The 15,911-nt window shown below is 44.1% G+C and overlaps 1 protein-coding gene across 2 annotated transcripts in view; it reads left to right on the top strand.

Annotated features, from left to right (window-relative positions):
- Positions 1 to 15,911, top strand: part of LOC140205027 (BAR/IMD domain-containing adapter protein 2-like 2) — a 300,466-nt gene that overhangs the window by 13,089 nt on the left and 271,466 nt on the right. For both annotated transcript variants that reach the window (XM_072272101.1, XM_072272100.1), the window contains exon 3: positions 2,305 to 2,380. In XM_072272101.1, the coding sequence (XP_072128202.1) occupies positions 2,305 to 2,380 (76 nt within the window). The remainder of the gene's footprint in view (positions 1 to 2,304; positions 2,381 to 15,911) is intronic.

Here is a 15,911-nt window from a genome sequence, read left to right as displayed (position 1 = left end):
TTATCAAAGCACATGTATTTCACCATATTCAACCCTGAGATTCTTTTTCCTGTGGGCACACTCAGCAAATCTATAGAACAGTAACTGTAAGAGGATCAATGAAAGATCAAGTAGAGCATAGAAAATGACAAACTGTGCAAATGCAATAAATAAATAGCAATAAATAATGAGAATATGAAATACCAAGATAAAGAGTCCATAAAGTGAGATCATTGGTTGTGGAACACCTCAATAGATGAGTGTAGTTATTCTCTTTTGTTCAAGAGTCTGATGTTTGACTCTCAATTCATTTCCACATAAGACATCAGAGCAGAATTAGGCCATTAGGTCCATTGAGTCTGCTCCGCCATTCCATCATGACAGAGTTATAATCCCTCTCAACCTCATTCTCCTACCTTCTCCCCATAACCTTTGATGTCCTTACTAATAAAGAGCATATGAACCTCCACTTTAGATATATTCAATAACTTGGCCATCATAGTCATCTGTGGCAATGTATTCCATTTGTTCACCAACCTCTGGTGAAAGAAATTCCTCTGATTCTCTGGTCTAAAGGAATGGCTTTCTATTCTGATGCTGTGCTGTCTGATCATAGGCTCTCCCTCAATAGGAAATATCCTCTCCACATCCACTCTATCTAGGCCTTTCAATATTTGATCGGTTTCAATGAGATTCCCTGTCATTCTTCTAAACTCCAATGAGCACGGGCCCAGAGCAATCAAATGCTGCTCATACGTTAACCCTTTCATTCCCGGGTTAATTCTCATGGAGCTTCTCTGGACCCTCTCCAATGCCAACACACCCTTTCTTAGATAAGTGGCCCGAAACTGCTCACAATATTCCTCAGCAGTCTAGCCTATGCCTTGTGAGTGACGTATGGCCTCCATTGGCCAGAGTTGACCATGTATATTGCATCCTAACTGTCTAGATATGCAAGCCTGGGCAGTATGGTATGGAGAGTGAGCTGTTACCATTGTAGCAATCTCCCCCTCTCCATGCATCTGATGAACCCAAAGGAATGGCAGAGACTGATACAGTTTGGTACCAGCAGCAACACAGGAGTTGCCAGTCAACATTGAACTCAATGTAGGACTGCCTTAGGGACTCCAGCTCTGAGTTTCCTTCAGGGGTTTACTCCTGAAGCCTTCCCCATGAGTGGGTGTAGCCGCAAGGCAATGGAGGTTTGAGATCAGAGATTTTCTTCTCCTAGATGAGATGCCAACCACAGCTGATGAGCCCCATCTGCTCAAAGTGACTGATTTTAAGGTGCCAGTAATCCACATTTGTCCCTTCCCCTGTCAGTAGAAACAGTTCCACTGGGCTTAGTAGCTAATCCACATGCGAAGGCCAGGAGCTGGACTTGGTTGTCAGATGCTATTTGAGGCGCATACCATTGGGAGCTAATCCCCATTATCATCCCTGGCTATAACAGCCTTAAGCAACCTATGCCTTGCAAAGCACAGCAAAACGTTTAAGGATGCAGTAGCTGCCTTCCTATTTTATTCAAGTCCTCACCACTTGCTCTGTGTAAGGTAGGGCAGGATATCAAATTCTTTTAATTAGTTAATTGCCCATTCTAAACCTCTCAGTTTAACGATTTATTATTTATTAACAGTCAATGTGACTTAAGTACATATCCTGTTGTTATCTCATTAAGCCAGTTAGGGCCAATCTATTGGAGAGTTGTAAGCTTTCCAATTTATCTGTTGTTACAGCCGAGCATCCCAAATATAAGCTGCTAATGTTGCAGGTGTCCCTTTATAGATGAGTGTGCTGCACGTTCATTGAATTATTTATTATTTTATGGAACAAGAATTCATTACCACAGACATTTGTGGAGGCCTAGTCATTGGCTATATTTGAAGCTCAGGCTGACAAGTTCTTGATTAACAAGGGCATTGAAGGTTACGGGGAGAAAACAAGGGAATGTAGTTGAGAGGTTGGGGTTTAACTCAGCCATGATGGAATAGTGGAGCAGACTTGATGGGCTGAACGGCCTAATTCTGCTCCTGTGTCTTATTCTGTCTGGATTCATTGGAGAGGTCTGAGTGACCTGGATCCAGGCTGCCGGCCGAGTTGGAGGTGTGCAGTGTTTGACTGTTGGTGGATCCTGATATTTTTGCAATCCAAAGATTCCTTCAGAAGTCAAGAACAAGGCATAAAACTTGTTGCTAACAATCATTTTATTAAGTATCGCATGAGTGGAAAGTGAACAAGAAAGAGGAATACAAAGGAAAATAAAAATAACAATTGTGCACCACAATCCAACACTGTGTAACCAAGGTAATTGTGTTTGATTTGCAGAATATAATGGAACAGTTCAATCCTGGATTACAGAATCTGGTGTTGCTTGGGAGCAACTTTGTCAGAGCGTTTCGAAGTAAGTATTGAATCGATGGACTGTCTGTGACATTTAATTCTTCATTTAACATAACTACGCATCATGGAAGTGTAGTGGTCAGTGTAACGCTTTACAGCACTGGCGATCTGGGTGCAATTCTGACTGCTGTCTGTAAGCCATTTGTACGTTTCCCTGTGACTGCTCCAGTTTTCTTCCACATTCTAAAGACATAAGGGTTAGGTTTAGTAAGTTGTGAGCATTCTATATTGATGTCAGAAGTATGATGACTCTTGCGAGCTGCCCCAGCTCATTCTTAAATGTGTTGGTCACTGACACAAATGACTCATTTCACCGTCTGCTGATCTTTAAAAATCTCTTTATTTTTATTGCTTTGAGGTTTGTTAAGATCATATAACAGCAGAATAGACAGTTTGAAGTTCAAAAGAACTTTAAACAAGGTTACACCAACTCATAATGCCGCTTAATCTTCTCATCAGGAGCCAGACTCTTGATTGTTCAGGGGTTTACTCTATAGAACATTGACTTCAGTTGAACTTGCACTTTCCAGTCGTGTTTGTGGAACTGTGCTATATAAAACTGGGCTAAACTTACAGGAGAGAAGCAAGGTTCCTCAGTTCTGCAGCAGACAGAAGGGCTCCACAACAGGTAGTTAAAACTGCCAAAGGAATCACTGGCACCAACCTATCTGCCATCAAGGACAGTCGCCATGCAGAAAGGTTCAAAGATTCAAAGTACATTTATTATCAAAGTTTAAGGTAGCGCTGGTGAAACTCAGCGACTGTTTGCTGGTGGCCAATAAAACAAAGAAAACAACTAAATATTTTATTAATCACACTTTTTCTGGTAAAAAATTACTGCAAACAATAGCCTGTAATTTCCTTGTGGCATTGAGCTTTTGGCATTTTTGCGCTGTGAACTGGAGTCTTGGAGGAGTAGGATGGTTGTGGCAGGTCTGGGTGGAGAATGAGCTGATGTATTGCTGGAGCTGACCTGTTGGCAACTCAGTGCAGCAGAACTGAGGTGAGGCAGAGACGGAGCCTGGGCCCAAGAGTGAGGAAAGACATGAGGTGACTGATCTAAATGCCGAGCCAAATGGAAAGGTCAGATATCGGCCGAATTACGGAGTGTATCGAAGCGGCGGGGCCAGTGCCCAAGAGCGAGGAATGATCCGAGTTTTGGATGATATAAGAGCCAGGCCAGATTGAAATGTGTCAGAATGTTGGAGGGACAGGCCTGTTCAGCTCGCTGCTTCACGCGATTTATTTATCTCTGCACTGAATTGACGCTGTGACCTGCAACTAGTGGACTTCTGAATTGGCTGCATTGATGCCTGGTTTTGTGAACTTCAGTTCTGAATGCTGTTTGCTTACCTTTATTGTCTGCACAATTTGCTTTCTTTTCTTTCTGCATATTTGGTGTTTTACTGTCTTCTTTTGTTTTAATGGGTTCCATTGAGTTTCTTTGTTTTGTGGCTGCCTGTAAGGAGACGAATCTCAAAGTGGTATAAAGTGGATGAACTTTGAGCTTTGAACTAAACAGAATACAACTCTGAGATTCACCCATATGCAGGCAGCCATGAAACAAAGAAACACCATGGGACCTGTTCAAACTCTGAACGTGTGGACAAAGAACAAATTGCGCAAACTGCAAAAAAAAACAAGCGAACAGCACATTGAATATCAAACAGGAGTGCTGGAGTATATAATTTAGTGCATCTCAGCATCCACAGCTAAGTGCAGGCCGTAGAGCCAGTCTTTAGCGAAGCGCCCCAGTCCGCATCAAACCGCTCAGAAACAGAGCAACTCCAGAAACAAGAGCAACATGAACCTCAGTCTTCCAAAGCGAGCCCACAGCCTCAAGCCTCAAGCCTCACTGATCAATCAATAATAGACAATAGACAATAGGTGCAGGAGTAGGCCATTTGGCCCTTCGAACCAGTACCACCATTCACTGTGATCATGGCTGACCATCCACAATCAGTACCCCGTTCCTGCCTTCTCCCCATGTCCCTTGACTCCGCTATCTTTAAGAGCTCTATCTAACTCTTTCTTGAAAGCATCCAGAGAAATCGCCTCCACTGCCTTATGAGGCAGAGCATTCCACAGATCCACAACTCTCTGGGTGAATAAGTTTTTCCTCAACTCCGTTCTAAATGGCCTACCCCTTATTCTCAAACTGTGGCCTCTGATTCTGGACTCCCCCAACATTGGGAACATGTTTCCTGCCTCTAGTGTGTCCAATCCCTTAATAATCTTATATGTTTAAATCAGATCCCCTCTCATCCTTCTAAATTCCAGTGTGTACAAGCCCAGTCGCTCCAATCTTTCAATATATGACAGTCCCACCATCCTGGGAGTTAACCTCGTGAACCTACGCTGCACTCCCTCAATAGCAAGAATGTCCTTCCTCAAAGTTGGAGACCAAAATGGGACACAATATTCCAGGTGTGGTCTTACCAGGGCCCTGTACAACTGCAGAAGGACCTCTTTGCTCCTATACTCAACTCCCTTTGTTTTGAAGGCCAACATACCGTTAGCTTTCTTCACTGCCTGCTGTACTTGCATGCTTACTTTCAGTGACTGATGAACAAGGACACCTAGATCTCATTGTATTTCCCCTTTTCCTAACTTGACACCATTCAGATAGTAATCTGCCTTCCTGTTCTTACCACCAAAGTGGATAACCTCACATTCATCCACATTAAACTGCATCTGCCATGTATCTGCCCATTCACTCAACCTGTCCAAATCATCCTGCATTCTCATAACATCCTCCTCACATTTCACACTGCTACCCAGCTTTGTGTTATCTGCAAATTTGCTAATGTTACTTTTAATCTCTTCATCTAAATCATTAATGTATATTGTAAATAGCTGCGGTCCAAGCACCGAGCCTTGCGGTACTCTACTAGTCACTGCCTGCCATTCTGAAAAGGACCCATTAATCCCAACTCTTTGTTTCCTGTCTGCCAACCAATTTTCTATCCATGTCAGTACCCTACCCCCAATACCATGTGCTCCAATTTTGCCCACTAATCTCCTATGTGGGACCTTATCAAAGGCTTTCTGAAAGTCCAGATACATTACATCCACTGGCCCTCTCTTGTCCATTTTCATAGTTACATCCTCAAAAAATTCCAGATTAGTCAAGCATGATTTCCCCTTCGTAAATCCATGTTGACTTTGCCTGATCCTGTTACTGCTATCCAAATGTGCTGCTATTTCATCTTTTATAATTGACTCCAGCATCTTCCCCACCACTGATGTCAGGCTAACTGGTCTATAATTCTCTGTTTTCTCTCCCTCCTTTCTTAAAAAATGGGATAACATTAGCTACCCTCCAGTCCTCAGGAACTGATCCTGAATCTATAGAACATTGCAAAATGATTACCAATGCGTCCACAATTTCTAGAGCCACCTCCTTAAGCACCCTGGGGATTTATCAGCCTTCAGTCCCATCAGTCTATCCAACACCATTTTCTGCCTAATGTGAATCTCCTTAAGTTCCTCTGTTACCCTAAGTAACATCTATTACATCTGGGAGATTGTTTGTGTCTTCCTTAGTGAAGACAGATCCAAAGTACCTATTCAACTCGTCTGCCACTTCCTTGTTCCCCATAATAAATTCACCCGTTTCTGTCTGCAAGGGCCCAACTTTGGTCTTAACTAATTTTTTCCTCTTCACATACCTAAAGAAGCTTTTTCTTGGCTAGCTTACTTTTGTATCTCATCTTTTCTCTCTGTATTGCCTTTTAGTTATCTTCTGTTGATCTTTAAAAGTTTCCCAATCCTCTGGCTTCCCACTCATCTTTGCTATGTTATACCTCCTCTCTTTTATTTTTATACTGTCCTTGACTTCCCTTGTCAGCCATTGTCACCCTTTATTTCCCTTAGAATCTTTCTTTCTCTTTGGAATGAACTGATCCCGCACCTTCTGTATTATTCCCACTATTGTTGTTCCACTATCATCCCTGCCAGGGTATCTTTCCAGTCAATTTTGGCCAGCTCCTCCCTCATGGGTCCATCGTCCCCTTTGTTCAACTGTAATACTGACACTTCTGATTTTCCCTTCTCCCTCTCCAATTGTAGATTTAAACTTATCATATTGTGGTCACTACTTCCTAATGGCTCCTTTACCTCGAGTTCCCTTATCAAATCCGGTTCATTACACAACACTAAATCCAGAGTTGCCTTCTCCCTTGTCAGCTCTAATACAAGCTGCTCTAAGAATCCATCTCGGAGGCACTCCACAAACTCCCTTTCTAGGGGTCCAGTACCAACCTGATTTTCCCAGTTTACCTGCATATTGAAATCCCCCATAACAACTGTAGCATTACCTTTGACATGCCAATTTTAACTCTTGATTCAACTTGCACCCTATATCCAGGCTACTGTTTCGGGGCCTGTAGATTACTCTCATTAGGGTCTTTTCGCCCTTACAATTTCTCAGTTCTATCCATACTGACTCTACATCTCCTGATTCTATGTCGCCCCTCGCAAGGGACTGAATTTCATTCCTCACCAACAGAGCCACCCGCTGCCCACCTGTCTGTCCTTTCAATAGGACGTATACCCTTGAATATTCATTTCCCAGCCCTGGTCTTCTTGCAGCCATGTCTCTGTTATTCCTACAACATCATACTTGCCAATTTCCAACTGAGCCTCAAGCTCAACTACTTTATTTCTTATACTTTGTGCATTCATATATAATACTTTTAATCCATTACTCCCCTCACCTTTCACATCGATTCCTATTAGGCTATACTGTCTGATCCCTTCCTGAGCTTTCTGCCCCATTAATTCTGTTGTCATTCTTAACTTTCCTTATTCTCTCTTTTCCTTTAACTCCATCCTTATATTTCCTCTCCTCTCCCCCACTGCGTAGTTTAAACACACACATGTAGCAGTGGCAAACCTGCCTGTTAAGGTGCAACCCGTCCCTTTTGTACAATTCATCCTTACCCCAAAACAGATCCCTGTGGTCTAAGAATCTAAATCCCTGCTTCCCGCATCAGCTCCTCAGCCACACACTCAGATCCCCTATCTCCCTTTTCCTGCCCTCACCAGCATGAGGAACTGGAAGCAAACCGGAGATAACCACCCTGGAGGTCCTGCTTTTCAGCTTTCTTCTGAGTTCTGTGAAGTCACGCTGCACAGTTTCTTTCCTCTTCTTCCCGACATCATTTATGCCGACATGCACTACCACTTCCGGCTGTTCACCTTCACCCTTGAGGATGCCCTGCAATCGGTCTGTGACGTCCTGGATCCTGGCACCAGGGAGGCAACACACCATCCTTAAATCCCGCCTGTTGCAGCAGAAGCCCCTTTCTGTATCTCTCACTGTGGAGTCCCCTACTACCATGGCTCTGCCTGACTTCTGTCTCCTCAGCTTTGCTTCAGTGCTAATTTTTGACTCGCAGACCTGTCCGCCTCTCAGACTGGCAGTGTCTTCTGTCCCGACAGCTTCCAAGAGGGTGAACCTATTTTCAAGAGGTACGTCCCTGAGGGTCTCCTGTACTCCAAGCATCCATCCCTTCCTCATCGTCACCCCCCTCCCACTTCTCTCTTCTGGTATCTTCAGTGTAACAATCTCGCTGTAGGTCCTGTCCAGAAATCTCCCGTTTTCCCAGATGAACCTGAGGTCATCTAGTTGCTTCTCCAGTGCCCTAACACGGTCCTTCAGGAGCTGAACCTGGACATATTTTTCACAGTTATAGCAGCCAGAGGCACCATCAACGTTCCTGACCTCCCACATCATGCAAGCATCACACTGAATCAGTATACCTGTCATTTCTTCACCACTTCTCACCCTCTCCAACTGTGGCATAGTCTCCTCCCTCAGCCTCCTCGCCGAAGACTCCTGAGCCAAAGACTTGCACTTTTCTCACAAGACACTGCCCTCGACAAGGCCACTCCCCACAATCCTTACAACGTTCTGCACTTTCTTCTGACAGTAGTAAATGAGTGGGAAGGGAAGACCGGTCAGATGCAGGCAGACGGCGCTGAACACCTGCCCACACTCCACTCTCGTTTCGTTGACTTCAACTTTGCTTGACACCTCATTTGGGGAGAAGCAATGGAGCCGATCATGGGCTCGCACTCCACTTCCAGGAGTCCAGCCCTCAAGGCTGCATAAGCCGCTCCAAACCTCTCTGAATTTCCCAGGAGACAGCGAGGCACCAGATCGCTCAATCTGCTCAAAAATACACTGTGAAAATGTAAATCACAAGTCCCAATCACACGCTGTTTAGTAGTAGAATCATATTTGAAATGTAAATCACAGGTTCCAATCACACGCTGTTTACTACAAAGGTTTGTAGTAGAATCGTATTTGAAAGAAGACTTAAATGAGTAAGAGAAGTAGTTTTGTGAGCTGTCTACATGCTGTTGCCATTGGTCACATTGTTCACTGGTGCCATTTTGCCGGAAAAAGATGCCAGAAGGACAATAAAACATGAAGGATCTCACCCATCCTGTTCAAACTCATGGGAGTTTGTCCCTCTCCCATCAGGGAAGAGGCTATGCAGTATCCATGCAAAAACAGTTACTTCACCAAGCAATAAGGCCAATCCAGTAACCCACCCTTCACACCCTCAACCACCACTACTTTATTATTTTCTGTCAGTCACCTTACGTCCAGACGCTCCTGTGGCTAGCATCACTTTATGTACATATAGTCAGCCTATGTACAGTGCCTATACATATTGATCAGTGTCAAAAAAAAAGCCAAATCCACTGTGATTCAATGTTGTAAAACTATAAAACATGAAAACTTCCAAGGGGGAGGGGTGCCTAGCAGACAGTTCTCAAAACTACTTCTCATACTCATTTACGTCTTCTTTCAAATACGGTTCTACTACTAAACAGCGTGTGATTGGAACCTGTGATTTACAATTCAAATATGGTTCTACTACTAAACAGCGTGTGATTGGAACCTGTGATTTACATTTCAAATATGATTCTACTACTAAACAGCGTGTGATTGGGACTTGTGATTTACATTTTCACAGTCTATATTTGAGCAGATTGAGCGATCTGGTGCCTCGCTGTCTCCTGGGGAATTCAGAGAGGTTTGGAGCGGCTTATGCAGCCTTGAGAGCTAGACTCCTGGAAGTGGAGTGCGAGCCCATGATCGGCTCCATTGCTTCTCCCCAAATGAGATGTCAAGCAAAGTTGAAGTCAACGAAACGAGAGTGGAGTGTGGGCAGGTGTTCAGCGCCGTCTGCCTGCATCTGACCGGTCTTCCCTTCCCACTCATTTACTACTGTCAGAAGAAAGTGCAGGACATTGCAAGGATTGATCAGTGAGGCTTGAGGCTGTGGACTCGCTTTGAAAGACTGAGGTTCATATTGCTCTTGTTTCTGGAGTTGCTCTGTTTTTGAGCGGTTTGATGCGGACTGAGGTACTTCGCTAAAGACTGGCTCTACGGCCTGCACTCAGCCGTGGACGCTGAAATGAACTAAATTATATACTCCAGCACTCCTGTTTGATATTCAACGTGCTGTTCGCTTGTTTTTTTTGCAGTTTGCGCAATTTGTTCTTTGTCCACACGATCAGAGTTTGAACAGGTCCCATGGTGTTTCTTTGTTTCATGGCTGCCTGCATATGGGTGAATCTCAGAGTTGTATTCTGTTTAGTTCAAAGCTCAATGTTCATCCACTTTATACCATCTTGAGATTCGTCTCCTTACAGGCAGCCACAAAACAAAGAAACTCAATGGAACCCATTAAAACAGAAGAAGACAGTAGAACACCAAATATGCAGGGAGAAAAGAAAGCAAATTGTGTAGACAATAAAGGTAAGCAAACAGCATTCAGAACTGAAGTTCACAAAACCAGGCATCAATGCAGCCAATTCAGAAGTCCACTAGTTGCAGGTCACAGCGTCAATTTAGTGCAGAGATAAATAAATCGCGTGAAGCAGCGAGCTGAACAGGCCCGTGCCTCACTTCCGGCTCTAACATTCTGACACATTTCAATCTGGCCTGGCATATAAACTATCTTCTGTATTTATATGTACTGTATTGTGTTTTTAAAATAATGTTCTTTCTGCTTATTGTGTCTTTTATGCTGCTTCAGATCCAGAGTAACATTCATTTTGTTCTCCTTTCTATCTGTGTACTGATGCATAATAATACACCGTGGTGAATTGTGTATTTTCTCTGCAGTTTATAAGCTATTGCTAGTGCCTATCTCAGACACACAGGGGATCAGATGACACCTAGAAGGGAGGATGATTTTTTAACAGATACAGTGTTCACATTGAGCGCAGTCAGTAACCTTATCTTTCAGGAATAAGATTGCCCAACTGCAGCACTTCAGTTAACATGGCCTGTCGATTAATAAACTGATCAAAGTGTGCTTGGCTGTCAGTCCACAGGATCTGAGGCACTTCACACACAGGAATTGCTTATCAGAAATAGAGTCAAGGGCATCTATCTAATTCAGCAATAAAACCACTCCTGGACACTGAACAAAGATCAGCATTCTGCACTGCACATGACTTTACTGCACAGTTTCTCTAAATAATGTAATAGGTCCTTCAGCCCATTGAGCTTATACTGCCCAATTACACCCATGTGACCAATTAACCTATTAACTGGCACATCTTTGGAATGTGGGAGGAAACCAGATCACCCGGCAGAAACACCAGGAGAACATACAAGCAGCGGCAGGAATTGAATCTGGGCCACTGACACTGTAAAGCGTTACGCTAGTTGGTACACTAATGAGTAACTTCTCACTTCAGCATGACATCCTTTTACCAATTAAGGTCTAGTCACTGCTATCATATAGGAAACACAAATCTTGCTTACTTGCAGCAAGTTTCCTCTAATAGAAATACAATTAGGTAACATTGATTGAGGGATAAATATTGGGCAAAACATTAATATTAATTAATTCCCCTGTTTTTGTAGTATCTTTTGTCTCTAGTCATAGAATATTCAACATCTTGGTTTAACACTGAGCTTAATGAATTAGTTTTTTTCCTACACATAACCATTTGAAAATGTGACAATAGTCTTTTTTTCAATACCAGATGAGGGTAATATTGTCCAGGACAAAAGGTTAACATCTTCTTCAATAGTGACACATGATCTTTTTGCCCATTGAGGGAAGACGGGCAGTATGCTGCCTTAATGTCTGTCTCACACTGCAGTATCTGGGTCTCTCAGACTGAATGTTTGTCCCAGTTCTGACATAGAGTTTGATATTTCTTGCCTCTCTGCTCTGCAACAGAGACCAGGTGTTTTATACCTGGTGCTTTCTGGCCATGTTGGCAGTCACTCAGTTCACACTGTACCCACCTCTGAAGTCAAAGTCCTGGATTACATCATACAGTGGAGATATCACCACAGGCACTTAAACTGACACTCCTGCAAACAAGCAATCAGGTGTGCTACACAATATCTACACAGCCTCAGCATAAAGGAATGTCCCTTTAAAACTGGAAAGAGAAGGAGTTTCTCCAGCCAGAGGGTGATGAATCTGTGGAATTCATTGCTGTGGAGACCAAATTACTGGGTATATTTAAAGGGTGATTGATAGATTCTTGAGGGGTAAGATGGTTAAAGGTTGTGGAGAGAAGGCAGGAAAATGAAGCTGAGAGAAAAAAAAATCAGCCACGACTGGATGGTGAAGCAGACACGATGGACTGAATGGCCTAATTCTGCTTTTATATCTTATGGCCTATTGTCTGCAGTGAGACTCTTACTGCCTGATGCATGAGAGAGGCCTTTATTTAGAGATACAGCACGGTAGCTGGCAGTTATGGCATTAAAAAAGTCCGTGTGACTGATTAACCTCCCAACCCATAGGTCTTTGGGATGTGGGAGTAAACTGGAGCACCCAGAGGAAATCTATGTGGTCATGGGGAGAACGTACAAACTCCTTATAGACAGAGGTGAAATGGAACTTGGGTCGCTGGTGCTGTGATTCAGATTTGTTTATCACGTGTACATTGAAACACACAGTGAAATGAATCTTTTCCATTAATAACCAACACACCTAAGGATGCACTGAGGTCAGCCTGCAAGTGTCACCACATTCTGGCACCAAAATAGCGTTCCCACATGCTCAAAACAACAAAACAGAACACTACAAGCAACAGGACAACTACAGCAAAACAAGTCTCTCTCCTCCCTCCCTCCCACCCTCCCACCCTCCCACCTTGCATCTGATCATTGTAGTGGTAGTTAATAGTGTTATTCCTTTCCCACTCTGTAAGCCACTCCCACATGGGAAGAGTTCACATACTTTACAATAGTGTTCAATTGAATATCCTGTGGGCTGGTGTCGTGGTGTGCTCTGCACTATCCCTCAATAACAAATTCAATATAGTGTCAGAAGTGGTTGATCATTAATGAATTGGTGTTACAGACCAAGTGAGATCCCCAACAAGAAAGAATTTACAGTAAGACTTTGTTCGAAAAATATTCAGAGATTTATCAACCTAAACTACCTATACAACAGGAATTCTGCAGATGCTGGAAATTCAAGCAACACATATCAAAGTTGTTGGTGAACGCAGCAGGCCAGGCAGCATCTCTAGGAAGAGGTACAGTCGATGTTTCAGGCCGAGACCCTTCGTCAGTCCTGAAGTCAGCCATAGTCAGGGGAACAGACAGGAGATTTTGTGGATGTGAGAAGGACACCCGCATGGTTTGTTGCCTCCCGGGTGCCAGGGTGCAGGATGTCTCTGACCGGGTGCACAACATCCTGGTACGAGAGGGAAAGCAACCAGAAGTCGTGATACATGTTGGGACTAACGACATCGGCAGGAAGAGGGATGAGGTCCTGAAGTGTGAGTTTCGGGAACTAGGCAGGAGGCTGAAGAACAGGACCTCAAGGGTGGCGTTCTCAGGATTGCTACCTGACAGTGATGATAAGAATTGGAGGAGATGGCAGTTGAATGCGTGGCTGAGGAGTTGGTGCAGGGAGCAGAGTTTTAGATTTTTAGATCATTGGGATCTCTTCTGGGGAAGGTGGGACCTGTACAGATTGGATGGGTTGCACCTGAACTTGAAGGGGAGCAATATCCTTGCAGGTAGGTTTGCTAGCATGGTTCGGGAGGGTTTAAACTAATTTGTGAAGGGGATGGGACCCAGAGCGATAGAGCAGTGAAAGAAGTGCATGGAGTAAAGCCAGATCTAACATACAGAGAGGCTTTGAGGAAAGAGAAGCAGAATAAACGGTGTAAAGACAGTAAGGTAGAAGGGCTGAAATGTGTGTACCTCAATGCAAGAAGCATCAGGAACAAAGGTGATGAACTGAGAGCTTGGATACATACATGGAATTATGATGTAGTGGCCATTACAGAGACTTGGCTAGCACCAGGGCAGGAATGGATTCTCAATATTCCTGGATTTCAGAGATAGAGAGGGTGGAAAAAGGGGAGGAGGGGTGGCATTACTGGTCAGGGATACTATTACAGCTACAGAAAGGGTGGGTAATGTAGCAGGATCCTCTTTTGAGTCAATATGGGTGGAAGTCAGGAACAGGAAGGGAGCATTTACTCTATTGGGGGTATTCTGTAGGCCCCCTGGTAGCAGCAGAGATACAGAGGAGCAGATTAGGAGGCAGATTTTGGAAAGGTGCAAAAATAACAGGGTTGTTATCATGGGTGACTTTAACTTCCCTAATATTGATTGGCACCTGATTAGTTCCAAGGGTTTAGATGGGACAGGGTTTGTTAAGTGTGTCCAGGACGGATTCCTGTCACAGTATGTGGACAAGCCGACCAGGGGGAATGCCATACTAGATCTAGTACTAGGTAATGAACCGGGTCAGGTCACAGATCTCTCAGTGGGTGAGCATCTGGGGGACAGTGACCACTGCTCCTTGGCCTTTAGCATTATCATGAAAAAGGATAGAATCAGAGAGGACAGGAAAATTTTTAATTGGGGAGTGGCAAATTATGAGGCTATAAGGCCAGAACTTGCGGGTGTGAATTGGGATGATGTTTTTGCAGGGAAATGTACTATGGACATGTGGTCGATGTTTAGAGATCTCTTGCGGGATGTTAGGGATAAATTTGTCCCGGTGAGGAAGATAAAGAATGGTAGGGTGAAGGAACCATGGGTGACAAGTGAGGTGGAAAATCCAGTCAGGTGGAAGAAGGCAGCATACATGAGATTTAGGAAGCAAGGATCAGATGGGTCTATTGAGGAATATAGGGAAGCAAGAAGGGAGCTTAAGAAGGGACTGAGAAGAGCAAGAAGGGGGCATGAGAAGGCCTTGGCGAGTAGGGTAAAGGAAAACCCCAAGGCATTCTTCAATTGTGTGAAGAAAAAAAGGTTGACAGGAGTGAAGGTAGGACTGATTAGAGATAAAGGTGGGAAGATGTGCCTGGAGGCTGTGGAAGTGAGCGAGTTCCTCAGTGAATACTTCTCTTCGGTATTCACCAATGAGAGGGAACTTGATGATGGTGAGGACAATATGAGTGAGGTTGATGTTCTGGAGCATGTTGATATTAAGGGAGAGGAGGTGTTGGAGTTATTAAAGTACATTAGGACAGAGAAGTCCCCAGGGCCTGATGGAATATTCCCCAGGCTGCTCCACGAGGCGAGAGAAGAGATTGCTGAGCCTCTGGCTAGGATCTTTATGTCCTCGTTGTCCACGGGAATGGTACCGGAGGATTGAGGGAGGCGAATGTTGTCCCCTTGTTCAAAACAAGGTAGTAGGGATAGTCTGGGTAATTATACACCAGTGAGCCTTATGTCTGTGGTGGGAAAGCTGTTGGAAAAGATTCTTAGAGATAGGATCTATAGGCATTTAGAGAATCATGGTCTGATCAGGGACAGTCAGCATGGCTTTGTGAAGGGCAGATCGTGTCTAACAAGCCTGATAGAGTTCCTTGAGGAGGTGACCAGGCATATAGATGAGGGTAGTGCAGTGGATGTGATCTATATGGATTTTAGTAAGGCATTTGACAAGGTTCGACACGGTAGGCTTATTCAGAAAGTTAGAAGGCATGGGATCCAGGGAAGTTTGGCCAGGTGGATTCAGAATTAGCTTGCCTGCAGAAGGCAGAGGGTGGTGGTGGAGGGAGTACATTCAGATTGAAGGATTGTGACTAGTAATGTCCCACAAGGATCTGTTCTGGGACCTCTACTTTTCTTGATTTTTATTAACGACCTGGATGTGGGGGTAGAAGGGTGGGTTGGCAAGTTTGCAGACGACACAAAGGTTGGTGATGTTGTAGATAGTGTAGAGGATTGTTAAAGATTGCAGAGAGACATTGATAGGATGCAGGAGTGGGCTGAGAAGTGGCAGATGGAGTTCAACCCAGAGAAGTGTGAGGTGGTACACTTTGGAAGGACGAACTCCAAGGCAGAGTACAAAGTAAATGGCAGGATACTTGGTAGTGTGGAAGAGCAGAGGGATCTCGGGGTACATGTCCACAGATCCCTGAAATTTGCCTCACAGGTGGATAGGGTAGTTAAGAAAGCTTATGGGGTGTTAGCTTTCATAAGTCGAGGGATAGAGTTTAAGAGTCGCAATGTAATGATGCAGCTCTATAAAACTCTGGTTAGGCCACACTTGGAGTAC

This window comes from Mobula birostris, chromosome 11 (assembly GCF_030028105.1).
Source record: "Mobula birostris isolate sMobBir1 chromosome 11, sMobBir1.hap1, whole genome shotgun sequence".
In the NCBI taxonomy this organism is placed as follows: domain Eukaryota; kingdom Metazoa; phylum Chordata; class Chondrichthyes; order Myliobatiformes; family Myliobatidae; genus Mobula; species Mobula birostris.
The sequence above is the reverse complement of the archived record's forward strand: the minus strand, read 5'-3'. Positions and strand labels throughout refer to the sequence as shown.